This window comes from Elaeis guineensis, chromosome 4 (assembly GCF_000442705.2).
Source record: "Elaeis guineensis isolate ETL-2024a chromosome 4, EG11, whole genome shotgun sequence".
Taxonomy (NCBI): domain Eukaryota; kingdom Viridiplantae; phylum Streptophyta; class Magnoliopsida; order Arecales; family Arecaceae; genus Elaeis; species Elaeis guineensis.
In genome coordinates this window covers 43015441-43034966 of record NC_025996.2, presented here as the reverse complement: position 1 = coordinate 43034966, position 19526 = coordinate 43015441, and the positions used below count along the sequence as shown (strand labels likewise).

Here is a 19526-nt window from a genome sequence, read left to right as displayed (position 1 = left end):
AAGGAGATTGGAGGAAAAGAGGCCAAATTTATATTGATCACCATGTGCCGCCCATTGTATTGACTTGATGTTGGAAGATGTGCTAAAATTCCAGCAATTAAAAAAACATTGAAGAGGGCAATTTTTTCAAATAGGAACATCTATAGCAAAACGGGCATTGTGAACTTGATGAGGAGTTTCACAGGGCAAAGAGAGCTGCTTAGGTCAGCTAAAACTAGATTTGCAACTGCCTTCATCACTCTTCAATCAATACATAATCAGAAGAACAACTTGAGGAAGATATTCAATTCTGAAGAGTGGAACTCCAAACTTTGGGAAAAAGAGTCAGCTGCTAAGAGAGCAGTTAGTACTGTTTTGATGCCTACATTTTAGACTAACATTGTTTATATCCTTAAGTTGTCTGGCCCTCTTGTTCGTGTCCTTCGATTGGTGGATGGGAAGAAGAAACCTCCTATGGGATATATCAATGAGGCTATGGATAGGGCAAAAAAACTATTACCAAGTCTTTCAATGGTAGAGAAGAGAGGTACAAGGAGGTCATTAAAATTATTGATGCTTGGCGGGAATATCCACTACATCGTCCTTTGCACACAACTGGCCATTATTTAAACCCTGAGTTCTTTTATGAGAACTCCAATATTGAGCAAGATGAAGAGGTGATGGATGGCCTATACAAGAGCATACAAAGGCTAGTTCCAAGTGTTGAAGTGCAAGATAAGATTATAGATGAGCTGAATCAGTATGAAAATGCTCAAGGCCTTTGTGGAATACCCGTGGTTGTTAGACAAAAGAAGACAAAATCACCGGGTAAATAAATTAGTTTATTTTGCTTTATAGATTTAGTTGTATGCTTGTTTATATTTGTAATCTAAAAGCATTTTGAGACTTGTCTAATCAACAGCTGAGTGGTGGGTTGCATATGAATCTTCAACTCCAAACTTGCAAAAGTCTGCAGTGAGAGTTCTTAGCCTCACTTGTAGTGTTAGCGGTTACAAAAAAAATTAGAGTGTGTTTTCACATGTAAGTATGACAAAAAAAATTAGAGGACTCAGAAGAAGAGCAAAACATTGGAGATCACAAGTCTTATTATTGATGATGATGAGGACTGCTAGGAGATTACATCTACTGTTTGTTTATTGCAAGATTAGCTAGAACTTTTAACTAGGATTTTAGACTACTTAGTTATATACTTGTATTAGTGTGATTTTTATTTTGTTATTGTGTGCTTATTGTGAACAATATTTTGCTTGAATGTTCGTATGCTATGTGTTTTGTGTTGAAACTTTAATGAGTTTGCATTTTAATATTAATGATATTTTGATTGTAATTTAAAAATTTATAATTTTACATATCATGCATATTTCATTTTATTTTTAATAAATGTGTGCCTCACCTTGCTCAGGCGTGCGCTTGCACCTTGCACCTTGCGCTTAGGCTCTTGGCACCCTTTGCGCCTCGATGTGCCTTGCGCCTATAATAAAGAAGAAAATCTAGAGCAAAGTTATTAAAGGCGCAAGGCATACCGAGCCGCAAAGGATGCCAAGAGCCTAGGCGCAAGGTGCAAGCGCATGCCTGAGCAAGGCAAGGCGCACATTTATTAAAAATAAGATGAAATATGCATAATATGTAAAATTATATATTTTCAAACTACAATCAAAATATCATTAATATTAAAAATGCAAACTCATTATCAAGGTTCGCTGTACCGGTACCAGACAGCGTGCCGATCCCGGACCGGTACGGTACTGTACCGGTACCATACCGTACCGACACACGGTACGCCTAGGCATACCGGTCCGATATCGGTACACTATTTTTTTCGATTTTCAATTTTTTTTGGATTTTTGAAGTTAATAATTGATAAATACAACTTCAATATGGCATTATATTGCATATTATTGACATATTTGGGTTCAATTTGGAGTTAGATTGCGGTACAAAAACTCTTAATCCAAAATTTCAAACATATATTTATTTACATTATAGTTTAACTATGTCATCTTAAAACTAAAGAAAAAATAAATAAAATACGTAAAATGTATCTAAATATTTAAGTACAAAACGCAATAACTGATATACGAACCTTAAGATGTACTCTGCATTTAATTTCTTGTCGAGTGTCTGTGACGCTCGTAGATGTCTGGATCATCAACAGTCTGAAGGGATATCAGTCCAACCCTCTAGCCAAGCTGCACCGTACTTTCGAATATTCATCATCCCATAAGGCATCCTCTCTGAATTGTAAGACATCTCAGATCTCTCGCTAAAATTCTGACTCTGAGAATTATCCTCGAGATGATGATACGGTTGTGGAGGAGCCTATCCAAATATGCCAGTAGCAAAATCTGATCCGTAAGATGCTCCAGGCTGCATAGAGTAGTAACCACTAGAAGATGATACCTCGGATGCACCATATGCATATGGATCATAAGGTGGCTATAGATAATAGGATCCATAATGCAAGGATGATCCAGATACATCCATGGACCCTACTCCACGTGTAAGATCGTCCGCAGTATATATATAATTAAAATATATGCAAGTATAACAAAATACGATAGTTTAATGATAATTAAAATAATTATATATAATTTTAAAATAATTTTAATAATTATTTTAAAACTTATAAATTCAAAATAAATATGTTATATGCTTCAAATAATATTTTTAAATTAACTAAAATATAACACTATTTTTATATATTTTTTATTTTATAATTAAATTTTTTTAATTTAAATAATTAAAAAAATAATTTTTTAATTTCAAATATTTGAAAAAAAGTTTGAAATTAGATTTAAGTAGCTTGAATCATTCTAAACATGATTCCCAAACTCAAATTTTTTTTCCTAAAATTTATATTTTTTTAATTTTTAAATAAATAAATATTTAAAAATATTTAAAAAATATATAATTAACGAAAATTAACAATTTTGGTGCCATCGTATAGATCTTCCAAAAATCTATCACATATAATTAAATCATACCAAAATCATAAGATTTTAGCATGATTTTCTGCTATTTTTATTTTACCTCATTTTTATCCTATTTCTAATAACAAAAACAAAAAAAAATATTTACTAACAAAATAACAGATTATCTTACCTTCGACCAAAGTCAGCCTTTTCTCAAATCACTCCTCCAATTTCACGAAATTTTGCCTTCTTTTCTAATTTTTTGGAGATCTCAACGATTAAGTTGTCCACGGCCATGGGTGTTCTCTGAGAACTCTCAGAGAACACCGAAGGCCTGGTGCTTATTAAAGCACCAGGCCCTCCCCCCATGTGAAGTGGGCCACGCCCATTTTTCTCCCCCTCCCCCCTCCAACCATGTGAAAAGGCCCCCACCTTCCCCCCTCCCCCCTCCCTTGGGCGGTACGGTTCGGTTCACCCCGAATTGATCCAGAACCGAGCCGTACCGCTCGAAACCGGGCGGTATAGGCCCGAACCGGACGGTTCGGTGTGGTTCGGGGTCCTTTTCCAAAAAACAGGCCCGCACCGGACCGGCAAGGGATCGGTCCGACTCGGTACGCCCCGTACCGGGCGGTTCGGCCCGGTACAGCGAACCATGCTCATTATAGTTTCAATACAAAATACAGCATACAAACATTCAAGCAAAATATTGTTCACAATAAGCACACAATAACAAAATAAAAATCCCACTAACACAAGTATATAACTAAGTAGTCTAAAATTCTAGTTAAAAGTTCTAGCTAATCTCGCAATAAACAAGCAGTAGATGCAATCTCCTAAAAGTCCTCATCATTATCAATAATAAGGTCATCTTCTTCTTCTTCTTCATCAAACTTGTGATCTCCAATGTCTTGCTTTTCTTCTGAGTCCTCTAACCCCTCATCTGCAAGTTCTAATCTTGATGCTCTAGACCTTGAGAATAAAAACTCCCTTCTTGATGAAGAAGCATTTGCACTAATTCTTGTGCGATAGGTAGGCTCATCAACACTAGCAGCCCTAACAATAGCATCCCAAGTCAAATCATCATCATCATACACCAACTCAACATCATCATCAAAACCCCCATCTATTTTTCCCACCAACCACTCGTTACTATCATCAATGTTCTTCAAAAAAATAGGGTCCACAATATCATGCCTATTATATCGACGCCTCAAGGCTCTATTGTATTTCACAAATACCAAATCATTCAAGCATTGTTGAGCAAGTCTATTCCTCTTTTTGCTATGAAGCTACAAGAATAAAAATATAAAATACTAAATAAAATTATTTGATAATATAACTACATCCAATTTAGAACCTCTTAAAGCTATCATACATAATAATAATAGAGTTACTTAGTCTTTATATGTGAAAACACACTCCAATTTCTTTCACAACCGCTAGCACTACAAGTGAGGCTAAGAACTCTCACTGCAAACTTTTGCAAGTTTAGAGTTGAAGATCCATATGCAATCCACCACTTAGCTATTGATTAAACAAGTGTCAAAGTACTTTTAGATTACAAATATAAACAAGCGTACAACTAAATCTGTAAAGCAAAATAAACAAATTTATTTATCCGATGATCTTGTCTTTCTTTGCCTAACAGCCATGGGTATTCCAAAAAGGCCTTGATCATTTCTATACTTGTTCAGCTCATCTATAATCTTATCTTGCACTTCAACACTTGAAACTAGCCTTTGTATACACTTTTATAGGCCATCCACCATCTCTTCATCTTGCTCAATATTGGAGTTTTCATAAAAGAACTCAAGGTTCAAATAATGGCCAGCTGCGTACAAAGGACGATGTAGTTGACATTCCCACCGAGCGTCAATAATTTTAAAGACCTTGTACCTCTTTTCTCTACCACTAAAAGACTTGGTAATAGTTTCTTTTGCCCATCTATAGCCTCATAAATATATCCCATAGGAGGTTTCGAAGGACACGAACAAGAGGGCCAGACAACTTAAGGATATAAACAATGTGAGTCCAAAATATAGGCATCAAAACAGTACTAACTGCTCTCTTGGCAGCTAACTTTTTTGTCCAAGGTTTAGAGTTCCACTCTTTAGAATTGAACATCTTCCTCAAGTTGTTCTTCTGATTATGTATTGATTGAAGAGTGATCAAGACAGTTGCAAATCTAGTTTTAGCTGGCCTAAGCACCTCTCTTTGCCCTGTGAAACTCCTCATCAAGTTCACAATGCCCTTTTTGCTATAGATGTACCCATTCAAAAAAAAAAATTCTTTTCAATGTTTTTTTAATTGCTGGAATTTCTGCAATATCCTCCAACATCAAGTCGATACAACGGGCAGCACACTGTGACCAATATAAATTTGGCCTCTTTGCCTCCAACAATCTTCCTGTTCAAAATTCAAAAATTTGAATATTAAATTATAATTGTACTATACAATTTCTTAAAACTTAAAGATGAAAAAATTTATTCACATTGAATTCTACCTGCAGCTACATAATTAGAGGCATTATTGGTCACCACTTAAATGACATTTGCTTCTTCAATTTGCTCCACCATGTCATCAAGCAATTTGAATAAAGATATTCACTCTTGACAGTATGGGAAGCATCAACAAATTTGATGAATACCGATCCTTTAGGAGAGTTCACTAAAAAGTTGATTATATCCTTCTTTGCAATCTCATCCTTCCAACCATCTGACATAATCGAGCATTCATACCTTGCCCACTCTTCTTGGTGGCCCTTCATCAAATCTCTAGTATGCTCAACTTCTTTTCTTATCAAAGGGACCCTAACCTCGTGATAACTTGGAAGTTTCATGCCAGGACCAAATTATCCAGTTGCTTCAATTGCAGCAGCAAAGCTTGGATAATTCATAACATTAAATGGAATGCCGACATCATACATCCACTTAGCCAACTCTCTACAAGCCTTGTCTCTTAATTCTTTTTTGCAAACTTCATTGATAGTAGTTTGCTTTCCTTTGTCTTCTTTTTTACTATGAACAACCATTTCTGCATCAGGAGTAAAATACAAATCTATAGGACCCTTCTCTTTTGGTTTCTTTGAGCTAGGTGCCTTGCTACTAGCCATAGAACTTTCGCTGATACCATCATTTCTTTTACTACGAGGACCAACCACCTAAATTTCATCTTCTTCATCAACACCATAATCTTCCATATCATCAAAATCAGGCAACAAATCACCTTGTTTCTTTTCCTCCACTTTCCTTAACATATAATCTTTAATCTCTTCATGAATATGTGGTGGACATTTTTGGCAACCCCTGGCATTTTGAAACCCTCTAACTATATGCTGTTTTACCTAATAAATCCCTCATTTAATCATTTTTCCACAAAAATTACAAATAATATCATTTTTGTTTTTGCCTGTTGGGTTAGTCAAATGTGCATACTTCTACATTGGATCTTTTTTAGATGACCCATGGCTTTCGGAATTCATTTTAACCTCCTAAAATAGGTGCCAAACAATGATAACAAAATCAGCCCGAAAAAAAAATTCTATTACATACACTATGGGTTGGTTATGTGACCCAAAAAAAAAGCCCAAAAAGAAAAAAAGAGAAGGGAGAATGTAATCGAAAAAAAATGTTGCTGTGTTACAAAATCGAAAAAAAAAAGCCCAAAAAAGTTACTGTAGATGACAAGAAAAAAAAAAGAAGGAACATCGCCAACAAAAAAAAAAAGAGGGAATGATGAGCAGTGCAAAAAAGGTTACTAGAGATGACAAAAAAAAAAAAAAAAGAACGTCGTCAAAAAAAAAAAAACAGTGAGAAGAGGAAAGAAGGGAAAGAAAGAAAACAAAGAAAAAAATGGAATCGTACTGTTTGGTGGTGGCTCCGATGGGTGGGGTCATCGATCGACGGCTGTGGATCTTCGATCGGTGATTGTGGGTCCTTGGTTGCATCAATCAACAAGTGGGTTTGTTCTCCGACGGCTGAGGTGGTGCTCCGATGGCTGTGGGTCTCGATCGGCAACCGTGGGTCCTCGGTTGCATCAATCGATGAGTGGGCTCTCTTCTCCGATGGTTGGGGCGGTGCTCCGATGGCCGTGGATCTTTGATCGGTGACCATGGACTGCCCTCTTTTCCGTCGTCTCACTCTTTTTTTCTCCTTTGTGTCAAAGTCAAAGGGTCTGTCTGACTTCCCAAAAAGCCTCTGTCGTCCTTTTTTTCCCTCCTAACTAAAGGAGCTGAAGCGCGCCTCAGGTGCGCCTTTGGAGCTTAGGTCAGGCACGCACCTCAAGCGCCAAGGCAGCGCCTCAACCACCTTGCCTCACCTAAGGGGGTAAGAGTCGCAGGGACCATCGCCTTGAGCCTCTTGCACCTCAGGTGCGCCTTTAACAACTTTGCTTGAAACTTTTAACCTGATTGCTCTTCTTCCAAACAAACTAGAGCAATCCTAATATAACAACCATAAAGATTCACTCATATGAAGGATGTGGTGATTACATAGGCAATCATCACCACATTAGCTTTAAAAATACAGGTAACCTTTGGACCAGCTTACGACAATTCAGCAAATTTTTCTAAGATAACAGAAAATGCTTATTAGAAAAACAGACAATTACCAAACTTCAGCCCCATCACTTACAGTCTCAAAAACTACTTAACCAAACCATGCAGATGGTAGGATACTTGTATGTACAATTATAATAATGTAACCACTATATTCAATCACAGCTGTCTACAGAATGGGAAACTAATAGCGGTGGAGGAAGCAAGAAGGGATGAGCCACGGTGACAATGTTTTTCTAACACCAAGCCCCACTACATTTCTTATTCGCGTCGCAGTCAATGCTGACTCCTTGTTTTAAGTTTTAAAAGTCATTATTTTTAATAGTTCTCTGGACAGCCAGTCTTATTAAACATAGACCAAATGAAATATTATTCAGAAATGTGTAGCATAAATTCTGATATGGATAGATTCCATGATAAAGACAAAGGCTGCCATTTTAATCAATAAATCATATTTTTTAAAACCTTATGATATGAAGTACAAGGTAATATATATATTCTCAAGAAATTTTTTTTTTCAATGAATCAATGCTTAACAGAGAACTATCAGCTGCTATGAAATAAATAGGTTTATATGGGACAATAGCATGACACTCAACATATATCATTCTCAAACAAACCTGTTCTGTATTACAGGTAAAAGCATTTTCTACTGTGGAAAGCTTTATTGGCTTCTTCGGTGCCTCATGTCCATCTAATGATTTCATATGGACAACTGCCATAGAATTAACCTTGAGTTGGGAAATCAGCAGTACCAACTGCAGAAAAGGTGAAAATTCATGTCACTATTTTGTTAAATGGTAAACATAACTGAAAGCTGCATAAATCTTAGATTTTATTTTTCTACTTGAAGTTATTAAAATACCAATATGGTGCATGCAAAATATAAAAAGCTTGATAAATAAGATTAAGCATCAAATCAATGTCTGTCAGGCAAAAGTTATATTTACATGTTTTTTAATATTTCACTTAATATTATTATATCAGGAAAGAATTCATATATAAAATCACAAATATAAGCATAAGATGAAACTATCCAATAGCTACTAAGAGTCCACAAGCCTTTAGTCCGTAAATACAATAACTGTTGAGATATATTTATGGTTATTACTGAAGGGGGGCTTATTTGGTACAAAACCCAAGACTTCTGCATGGAAATTTTCACATACAGCTCCATTCACATAGAAATTACGGTTTGAAGAATGCTAAAGCTCTCAAATAAGGACTTATGCTTCTAAAACCATTATCTATTGTTAACAGACAGTCCACGGTTGTGCACGGATGGGAAAAAATAATGATTGTTAAAATATGAGGCAAAATTGTACAAATTTGTTGCAAAATAGCATTAACTGGCTCAGTTATCCATAATTTGGATGAAAAGGCCACAGCTAATTGGCACATCCAGTGTGAGCAAACAAATACAGATGTTATCAAATTCTCATTTAATGCTTTAGTACAAGAGGACTTGTCCAATTTGTCTCTTGGCATCCAAAATGAATAAATGATATAGAAAGAAACTAACTAACATTAACTTGCTTCCTTAGCCATTGGATTTCAATAAATATTCGATACGTGATACATACCTAACCACAATATCATTAATTTTTTGTAATTATCCACCACCTTATTTTATAATGCATTATTTCCAAAAAAAATACAGAAGATTTTATTGAGATGAGTACTGAAAGTATCTCTAACAGTCATTATTTTAGTTGAACAACAATATTTTTAACTAATTATATAGCTGTTGTTATTTCAATTTTTGCTATTACTGTTATATGATATAATGGAGACATTAAAATCATTATAACAATTTCCATAATGTTATAATGGCCAATATTTTAAAGCTCAACAGGGATAAAAGTTTAGGTTGATAGGATTCCATTATACTAACAAAACATGCAATTCTTTATTTTACATTGACTGATTTGCTTTTTGCATGATATCATCCAGGCATAAGTGGCAATGGTTGATGTATTCTTTCCATGTATTCTTTAATCATGCAAGACCAGGATCATGATCTGCATGAAAGGAGTGCATAAAGAATTAATGTAACGTGGGAGAAGAGGCCTGTAAAATATTATGATGTAAGAATTAATATGGCAAGTCAAGCAGTGCTTGAGTGGCAACAGGCCCATTTCTAGGTTCTTCCTGTAGGCATCATGCACAAGACCACAAAAATGCCTGCACAAGACTAGATAAGAGGCCTACTGGTTGATAGACAATACTCACTGATTAATGGGTATACATTAGGAATAAACATTTTCTTTATGCCAAAAGTTAAATTACCCAAATAACCACAGTGAAGGTAGAGTACAAGATCTAGCACCACCTTGAGTTTGATTTAGCTACAAGTTTCCTTTGAAAAATATTTTAATCATTATAAACACGGACACTGACATATGTGTGAGCATACAGATGCATGCATGCATGTTGACATAGATAACAGGCCTTTCAGTAATGACCTTTTATTTAGCTGTTATTTTGCCGCAATATACATTTAATCAAGGTTTCAATAATGGCATCATGTCATTATGGCAGACCCCTCTAGAAACCAGCGGTGGCCATGATAATGGTTATTATGGCCTTTATGGACTCCATCCTCGAAAAAAAAATTTAATATTAAAACAATTACCACTATAATGGTCATATAACTGTTATGGTGGTGTTACAACAAAAAGGAAAAAAAAAAAAAAAAAACAAAGGCAAAAATAACAATGTTATTTTTCCTGGATGGCACTGACTTTATTCGGGGAAAGTTGATGCCAAAACTTGATTTTCTAAATAATATTATTTCATTAAGAAACATCTGATTTACAAACAACAGCCACTATTTTCATTATATAACTTCCAATAGTAACATGATACTGGTCAAGTCAAACAATGGTTATCATTTAAATGCCTGTTATTAATATGTATAACCCAGCTGACCCCCCTCTGAAACTGTTATAACAGCCTAATAAGTAATAACATTATAATGGCCCTTATTTTCAACCATGGCTAATCTAAACAGCATGTTGTTCATCATTTCATCATTCACTTCATAAAATAATATTTTTTTCAAATTAGTGTATCATGTTCATTGGAAAAAAAATTATACATTTAAACAATAGCATGTTAATTTTTTAATTATTATCCACGTGCCATGCAATGATTGGATTACATGGTAGGGGCCCACAGTCCACAGATGGATCCTACTCATGGTCCTTCAACATGTGCCAATTACACATGTCCAGGTATGCTGTACAGCCGCATAGGTTTTCTTAGTTGGAAAGAGATACAAATTAGTATAAGGCCATGCATAGATGGCTGGCATTCTTATGCATCCAATCCCATATACAGATTGATAAAAGGTTACAGTTTTGTAAACATGAAAAGGAAGAAAAAAATGAAAATAACAATTAAATAAAATCTGCGTGATGGTAGCTTTTTTTCTTACTACAAGTTTGTTTTTACTCTCTAGACGTATATTATAGTAATTACCACTACATCCAAAAATATAGTATCTGTATATAATTACCATGAATTAATGTTCCTATTAGAACAAAGAAAATCCCATGAATTAATGTACCCCAAATAAAAGGTGGAGTTTGCAGATAAACTTTTTGACCTGATTTGCATGATAAACTTTGAGAGTATTCTCGAATCAACTGTCAACATAAAATCAACCAATTGGTTTTTAATTCTTTGCCAAGGCAACTATTCCAAGGTGACTGTTTCGCTACAGGAATTAGGTCTCGTTGTACAATAAAAGAATCAAAATTTTAAAAAACAAAAACTAGCTACTATTTAATTAGTTCCATGTATTCTTTTCATGATAGAATCTACTGCTAATATATCAACTTATAAGCTAATGCCATTGAATATAACGTGACAGTGAACCTAGTGGATGGTTGCATAATTTGAACTCTTCACTGGCTTCCGATGTACATAATATGTATGCATTGATGATTTACCTCATCTTCATAGGTTTGAAAAAGAAGTAATTTCAAAACCAATCTTCAAGTTCTCCAAGGTTTTTGATTTTGATAAAACTTTATATACCTTCTAAGTTCAAATGACCAATATCTATATATCACCAACATTTTCTGTTTTGATGACACTTGCAACTGTTTACCTTCCAAGTTCCAACATTCATGAAAATTTTTCTCCTCTTAGTAAGATCGAGCAGATGCATGTTCATTCTAACATAAGAGAGTTCATGTTAGAGGGAAATACTCATATCTTGCAACTACTATCCTTCTCTGTTATTATAGTTTTAGACAAGAAATATTTTATCTTTGTTTACCTTATTAATTTTAGTACTCAAGGTTTTAAAAACCCATACTAGAGGTGGTCTTAGTTTTTTGCCAAACCAATTTGGAACCAATACCTGAGATATGTATGGGGCAGCATCCAAGTGTCATACCAGGATGGCCAAAAGTCCCTTTTTTAGTTTGTTGCTTCTTTTGCGTCCTTTAAGTAAAATATGTGTCTCTTTTGAATGTATCTTCGCACTCAGTGGTTAAAAGGAAGAACCATGCATACAGGTGCATTGGTTCAAATTACATGCAATATTATTTTTATCCCCGACCAGAAAAAATATATAAATGCTACATATTTACATCCTCATTAGCACAAAAATAAAATAAATATTATATATTTATATCCTTACAATGCATATTTTCTGCACAAATTACTAAATATATCATTAAATTATTATATATATCAGTATTTTTGTTCAAGAGATGAGTAGTTTCATGAAATTATTATATAATATACAGGAATTAGTAAATAATAATTTAACTATACGTAATTGTTATCATCACCCTTTCTTGAAAATTCGTCCGCACAAAGCAACGATAACAAAAATAATTTTTATGATCCATCTAGATAATAAAATGATAATTTATTGACAAAAATAACTCATCCAGACAAACTTTTCACTGACATGCAAAAAGCTATTGGCAAAAATATTTTTTCCACATGGCAAAAAAAAATTAAGAAAACATGAAAAATTTTAAATTCAGCCAAATAGTAGATAATAATTTTATCGAGAAAATAACTCACCAAGACAATAAAAATATTTATTACAATTTAATGATGACATATGAAAAGTTATTGGCATTTTTTTTTTGACAAGAATACATTCAATTAAACATGTCATTGCTTAAATTCAAACCCATGTGTCTTCATAGCAAACATAAACATCCAACCACCATGACAGATGTCCAACACTGTAATGGATTGGTACTTTTTTGTATACATTTATATTCTATTGATTTCTAATAATTCAACAACACCATCAAGACTGCTCCCTTGATGCCGACATAGAGGATGAGGTCTCCCTTATCCTCTCTTTCCCATGAGAATTTTTTTATATTAAGCCCTATTGAATGCCCTTCGAATCGATTGTATTGGTACCAACCGGTATCAACCATTTCAACCAGGATGCACAATCCATTCATTGTACCGGCCAAGGAGGGATCTATGCCAGTCAATACCAAACCAACCCAACCAAGATGCGGCTTCAGTGACCCGACCCCCCACGATGGGCTGGGGTTTCGGGTGGGGGGGGGGGGTGTGAAGGGATGGGGAGGTGGGCCAATAATAGAACCCTATCAGAATGGTATAGCCCTGGTATACCAACCCATTCCAACAATATGTAAAACCTTGGTAGCACTTATTTCACGTCTGTTCACATTCATTTCCACTAGCATATTGGCATCTTTATGCTTTGGCTCTCTTTCTTTGTGAAAAACACCAAAATTTTTCTCAATCTACTGAGAGTTTTCTCCTTGGATACTGTTGCCTAGAAGAATGCCCCACAGATCCAATCCACCTTAGCTGACAATCTTTTTTATGGATGTTCTAGCTCTAGCTATCACCCATGCAAGCAAATACCTTGGCTCTGTCCATATTACTAGCTGCAGTTTAACGGTATCATTTAATTGTTCATGGTCCCAAACATTTAGTTCTTTTAAAATCTACGGGGCAAACTGCCCATCTATGATATTCCATTGGAGAATGTACGTTTGCTAGGGATGTTCTATTTAAATTGCATATATTGTGTACAAATATGTAGATTTTATTGAGTGTGTATTGCATTTGAAGTCTATCCTTGGTATAAATGGTGGGCATTTATCCTCATTAGAGGTGTAAAGAGCACAGCTGCATACTCAAATGCTGACTTCTTTTGACAGAAAAGGGAGGCCTAAGCCTAGCCAGATATTTAAGAGGAAGGCAGCTGGTAAATGCATAGACCTCGTAGCTTTTGGATATTTAAACATTCGACTCAATGTGGCTTCATGACATTGAGAAACAAAGCAATATCCAATTCACAAGGGATGGCATGACAAATTTATTCTTTGATGTCAGTTCCAATGCTTGGAATGTTTTTTGACATCTTCCATGTTCATATTTTGTTATCTCACCCATAAATGGCTTTCAGTATTTATGGTATTATAAGCTCAATGAAAAATGTAAGCAATCTCTAATTCACAAAAATAGCTTTTTAATGAAGGTAAAATGACATCTAATAGCATTATATGCTAACACAGCCCCCCTATGAAGTACTGCTACTTGTGGAGATACCCCAGTTCAATCAATGAACTTTATTGTGAATTAAATGCACTTCATGCATTTTAAAAAGAAAATCTAAATTTTTAGGTACTTTCCCAGGAAAGGATTAAAAAAGTTCTCAAAAAAAAATAATAATAATTTGCAGATTACCTGTGATACAGAAGCCCTAGTGGATGGGAAATCTGAACCATAAAAATGCTGGAGACAATACGAAAGGACAGTTGCATATATATGCAACTCCAATTTATTAGCGGAAGGAATCTGACAGTAATTGTGGGCGAACTCCTGCCAAAACAATGGCAAAAGTGATGTTAACCATGGCAACAGATCTTTCCTGAAGATGTTGAGAGCATAAAGCAGTTAGCAGCAAATATCCAAAGAAGTAAACCAAGATCTTTACCAAAGTTTCCATGGGATTAGAAATCTTCCCAGAAGACTTTTTTTCTATATACTTAGACATTACTCGTCCAGCCAAAACAACATCATGAGGCAAAACAGCAGACCAATGCACACCTCCACATTCATGTCTGTGTTCAGAAATTTGCTTTATGTTCATATCTGCTGTGGTGCAACTGACTCGGTTTGCCAAGCTGGCATTCATTATATGTTTTTCAAGTTCTGGTGATAGACTCTTCTGTGCAGTGAAACTGCCTTTGTTCCTTAGAAACTGTTGCCCTCCAGCTTGTTCATGGCAATGCTGAGAGCAGTAAATTGGTATAGTACATGAATGACAGAATAAGATGTCCGCTGGAACTTCATTGAAGCAAAAATGGCAATGAGTTTCCCGGCAAGACTTCATCACAATCTGCAGTTCACTGCTACAAGTAAGAAACATACAGCAACCTCAGCAGAAGGACATAATTCAAATATGACTGAAAATCTAGAATTATATGATGTTGATTGCCTGAAGATGAATTATTGTTAGGATCAGTTGAGACGCCTGGCATTGTTTACTTGTCATACATAAATGTGGATAAATAAATAAAAAGAAGAAGACAGACACAAAAATCAGATGACATGATGCAGCTGAAGGAGCCATAAACTATACCGCAGCAAGAGGTTCTTCCCAATGAAGCAATGAAGCAGGAGGGATGCCACATGAAGAAGTCATTCCTCTGCCTTTAGATGGTGTGACGACACATTGTAGTGCAACAGGGTGCAGTTCAGCTGTCATTTAAGTCCAATAACATATCATTCCTTGAAAAATTCAAATAAATATTATAAATATCCACATGAAATTACATTGTCATTGATATCAAAATAAAGGCATTGCCATGCAGAAGGAAATTGCCAATTTCCATTTCCTACTGCCATTGATCTTTTGAAAATTCTTCCATTAATCTAGAAAATTAGGAATTTTGGAGGTTGAAGATGAAGATGAATCTCAGTCATAGGCGAGGAAAGTGTGACACACACCACTCTAGAAGCATTTTCTAACAAAAAAAATCATATCCGAAATCGGAATGCCACCGATCGGTGCCGATCCAACCACCATAGGAGGTCGAAGTGGTGGTGCGTGTAGGCCACGTGCTATGATTGGCACGTACTTCCATCTAGTGGGAAGCAGTTTTTCAAATGGTGAAAATTGCACCCCCACATGTATAGGGAGGTGCATGGGGCACATGTAGGGTTTTTCGGAGGTCATTTTGGTCCAACCTTTTTCCTATAGACTCGGAATAATGTGAGTAATTTTTCTATGATTTTTAAAATATGTTGTAAAGCAATAAAATATTTTTATGAATTTTTATTTCTCAGGACTTTGAAAAGTGCAGAAAATTTATTTTTTGAGCAACTAAAATTCTGGAAAAATATGTTAAAGGTCTGCAATAATCTGTTTAATGAGGTTGATGCTTAGTTTGAGTTTTTGCGTACTCCTAAGTATTAATTTTGATTTTTCCATAACAATACGTGATCTTTTAATATTAAAATAGTATTAAAATATGAACATGTTACCCATTGACCTTGTACATTATTTTTAATGCATTAATGTGTGTTTATTCCCTTTATTAATGCATGAGTTAAGGGATTAAGCAGTCGAATAATGTATAGATGTTCTTGCATGTATTATTAACATGGTTTGTTTAATGATAACTACAAAAGCATTGAAGGGGGCACGAGCTATGAGGTTGCTTCGTCCCATCATAGAATATAAAATGAACTGTTAGAAACATAAGCATACATTTGAATGGTATTGTAAGGCAATACCTGTTTTCAGTTAGCGCACTCACAAGCTAAATGACCCAGCTTGCCACAGATAAAACAAGTTATCACTGTCTTGTCCTTCTTACCAATGCATTTTCCTTTCTTGCGCTTGTTCTTCTTAGCCTTCTTGGGTTCCTAACCTGCTCCCTTATCTTTCTCATAAGGCTTCCAACCTTTCTTTGGCTTGTACCTAGGAGCTTTGCTCGGACCAGCCTCAGCCCCATAGGCTTGGTTAGAATATTTTGTCACCTCTAGGTGACCCTCCTCCAGCTCCAGATGACGCCTAATATCCTCAAAGGTCTTGACAATGTAATTGTGCATCATATTGATAACCTTGTACTTCCAGCTCTTAGGTAAGGAACGAATCACTACCTACACTTGCTACTCATCAATGAGTACATCACCAACAGACTTAAGCTCTCTGATCATGTTTGACATATCTCACATATACTACCTTATTGTAACACTTGGGTGCATTTTATAGATGTCTAACTTGACAGCCAGCCTTCTCAATTTGGAAGCTGAAGTGCCTCCAAAGGCTTCCTTAAGAGCTTTCCACAACTCATGGATAGTCTCATACTTCTCATAGTCACACATTATGCCATTTTCCATGCTGCTGGGCAATGTAATGCAAGCAAAACTATTCTTCTTTTTCCAATCCTGGTAGACCTTATCGTCTCTCCCATGTGAGCAGTAGTGCCCCTTTCGTGTTGAACTATGGTATGGAAGCAGCCTCTTTGGCCTCTTGTTCCTCAAGTATTTACTGAACCTTACGATGCCATATATCATTTACCGTTTAATTTCTCGCCTTTGTTCAATTGTTTCACAATATTCTTAGACGCATTTGCCATGACTAATTCAACTATATAGAGACATGCACACACTATCAATTAGCAACAAACACAATATCATGTTAATCTTGCAGCAAATTACAAATTAATCAATAATAACTTTATACTAGTCACATAATCGAAAGTTCACAGTATTCCCAATCATCCTCCATAATCTAATATCTAATTATAATTTAACACTAACTGCACAAGATATAATTCTAGGGGAGAAATTCTTCTAATTCCTATTAACCCCAGAACTCCCACTTAATCATATTATTCAAATTCGATTCAATAGATATTTAATCATATCATATCGCATAAAAATGTAAATTGCATGCCATTCACACAAAAGCACATTACAATAAATTTTCAGATATTTATAAGATGTTTATATAATTGAAATGCATAAACATATTCAACAAAATATTCACATATTTAGACTAGCAATTAATAGCACCAAGGTTCTCAAATAGTGTCATGGGCAAGGATCACCAACTCGGAACTAGACCCCATGCCAGCCAGCCGACAGTACAAGTCGGTATGCCCTCGTACCAGACTGTATCAAACCTAAACCGACACAGAAACAGAAGATGAACCGGAGAGGAAAAAAAAAAGAGAGGGAGGGAAGGAAAAGGAGGCCCGTGGAGATGCCTGTGGTGGCCACCGAAGGGCTGTTGAGACCTCTGGAGCTCCACGGTCCTCCGCCAATGGCCCTCCGATAGCCTCCTTGCCGCCTTCCCCTCCCTCCTTTCCCTTCCTCTCTCTCTCGATCTCTCTCTCTTCTCGCATCTCATGGAGGCCGTGAAGATCGAGAAGCTCAGCCCTCAGGCAGCCTCAAAGGGCCACCACCGGCCTTCCCCTCTCCTTCCCTCCCCTCTCTCTGTCTTCCTCTCTTTCCTTCTCCCTCTCTCTGTTCGCATGGAGTTTTCGAATTGGACGTCCGAACCACACCAGCTAACCATCGATACGGTTCAACACACTTCAAAATTGCCCGAATCAGACTAATTCAGCAAACCCTGGTCATGAGTGATCTGTCACACAATTCTCAATTCAACCTTTCGCAATGATATACCCCTTTTAAGTCTCCTAAAAGCAATATGCCTGGCATCTCTAAGATTAGGAATCACTGATAGAACTACCATTCGTCTAATATTTGTCGTCACATAATGACTATGCTCGTATACAATCCTAAATCTTGATACCACATCATCATAAGGTGCTATTATTATAATACCCAGTTGGGTTCACCCAACCCAATTTTGGGGCCCGCCTGTGAGGCAGTGCCCACCTTTACCCCAAACCGAAAGGGGGAAAAATCCCCTATTCCACTGCCTCCCACCCTTGCATTCTCCCTCTTTCTTTCTTTCTCCCTCTCTCTCCCGCACATTCCTCTTTCTTTCCCTCACACATGTGCTCTCTCTCTCTTTCCCCATCTTCTTCATCTTCTTCTTCCTCTTCTTCTTCCTTCTCTTCTTCCTCTTTTCTTCTTTCCTCTTCTTTGGCAAGGTTGCTGTCCTAAGGTTCTCTCCCATTAACGTGAGTAAATCCTAATCTCTCTTGGCATTTAATCTGATTTCAATTTAGATTTAATTAGTATATGGTTTGGGGTAATAAAAGAAGATAGTTGCTAAATTGGGGCGGATTCAATCCGCTTGTGGTAGTCCGGGATTTTTAATTCTGTGATGGTTAAGTATTTTAATTTGAAAATTTAACTAGAAATTATCAATTGACTGCTCAACCAATCTGCAAAGTTCGAAAATTTTTGGATGCTATTTGATAGGGTAAATAAATCCCGAATTGGGACTGTTATGCAAAGAGGACTGGTTAACCAGAAATTTAGGTTTTAGAAATTTAAAGAGTTTATAAATGATTACAAAGCAATGATATGATACTAATTTCAGATTACATGTATGTGTTTTGGATTATTAGATTCCAAGTAGTACCAGTGAAGCACTAGATAACCTGATAGGGAATTTCTGCAAGGTAAGTAACCTCTACATAATCAAAGTAATTGCACAAAATGATAAATATCTATTACTTGGGAATGTTCATTGATTTAATTGCTACCATATACTTTGGAAATTACATCATTTGTTTGCTATACTAATTATACTGAGCCAAGCATGAATCATAGAATTATGAGTATTTCAAGTTTCGAACGCTTATGGTGATTTGCAAATTGGTAATCACAGGTATATTACAATGATTTTTAATTGATAGAATTCTAAAAAAACTTGTATGAGTCTTTGGATTTTATGTTAACAAATGTGAATACATTGATTTGGAAAATTATACTGCATATGGATTATTGAAAGTTTGATGATTAGTTATTTTTATGAATTTTATATACTGATTCAAAATTGTATATGTTGCAACTTATATATGTTAAAATAAAGATTGTTTGAATCGAATTTGTGTATACGTATTGAACTCTCAGTCTACCTACATTATGGATCCTGCCAC

The 19526-nt window shown here is 35.7% G+C and overlaps 1 protein-coding gene across 1 annotated transcript in view; it reads right to left on the bottom strand.

The window, feature by feature from the left end:
• The window catches only part of LOC105032355 (uncharacterized), a 40600-nt gene that overhangs the window by 11710 nt on the left and 9364 nt on the right, over positions 1 to 19526 (bottom strand). Inside the window, exons 6-9 of the mRNA XM_073256464.1 lie at positions 15077 to 15195; positions 14429 to 14833; positions 14179 to 14313; positions 8088 to 8225 (exon numbers count right to left, since the gene is read on the bottom strand). Of these exons, the coding sequence (XP_073112565.1) occupies positions 8088 to 8225; positions 14179 to 14313; positions 14429 to 14833; positions 15077 to 15195 (797 nt within the window). The remainder of the gene's footprint in view (positions 1 to 8087; positions 8226 to 14178; positions 14314 to 14428; positions 14834 to 15076; positions 15196 to 19526) is intronic.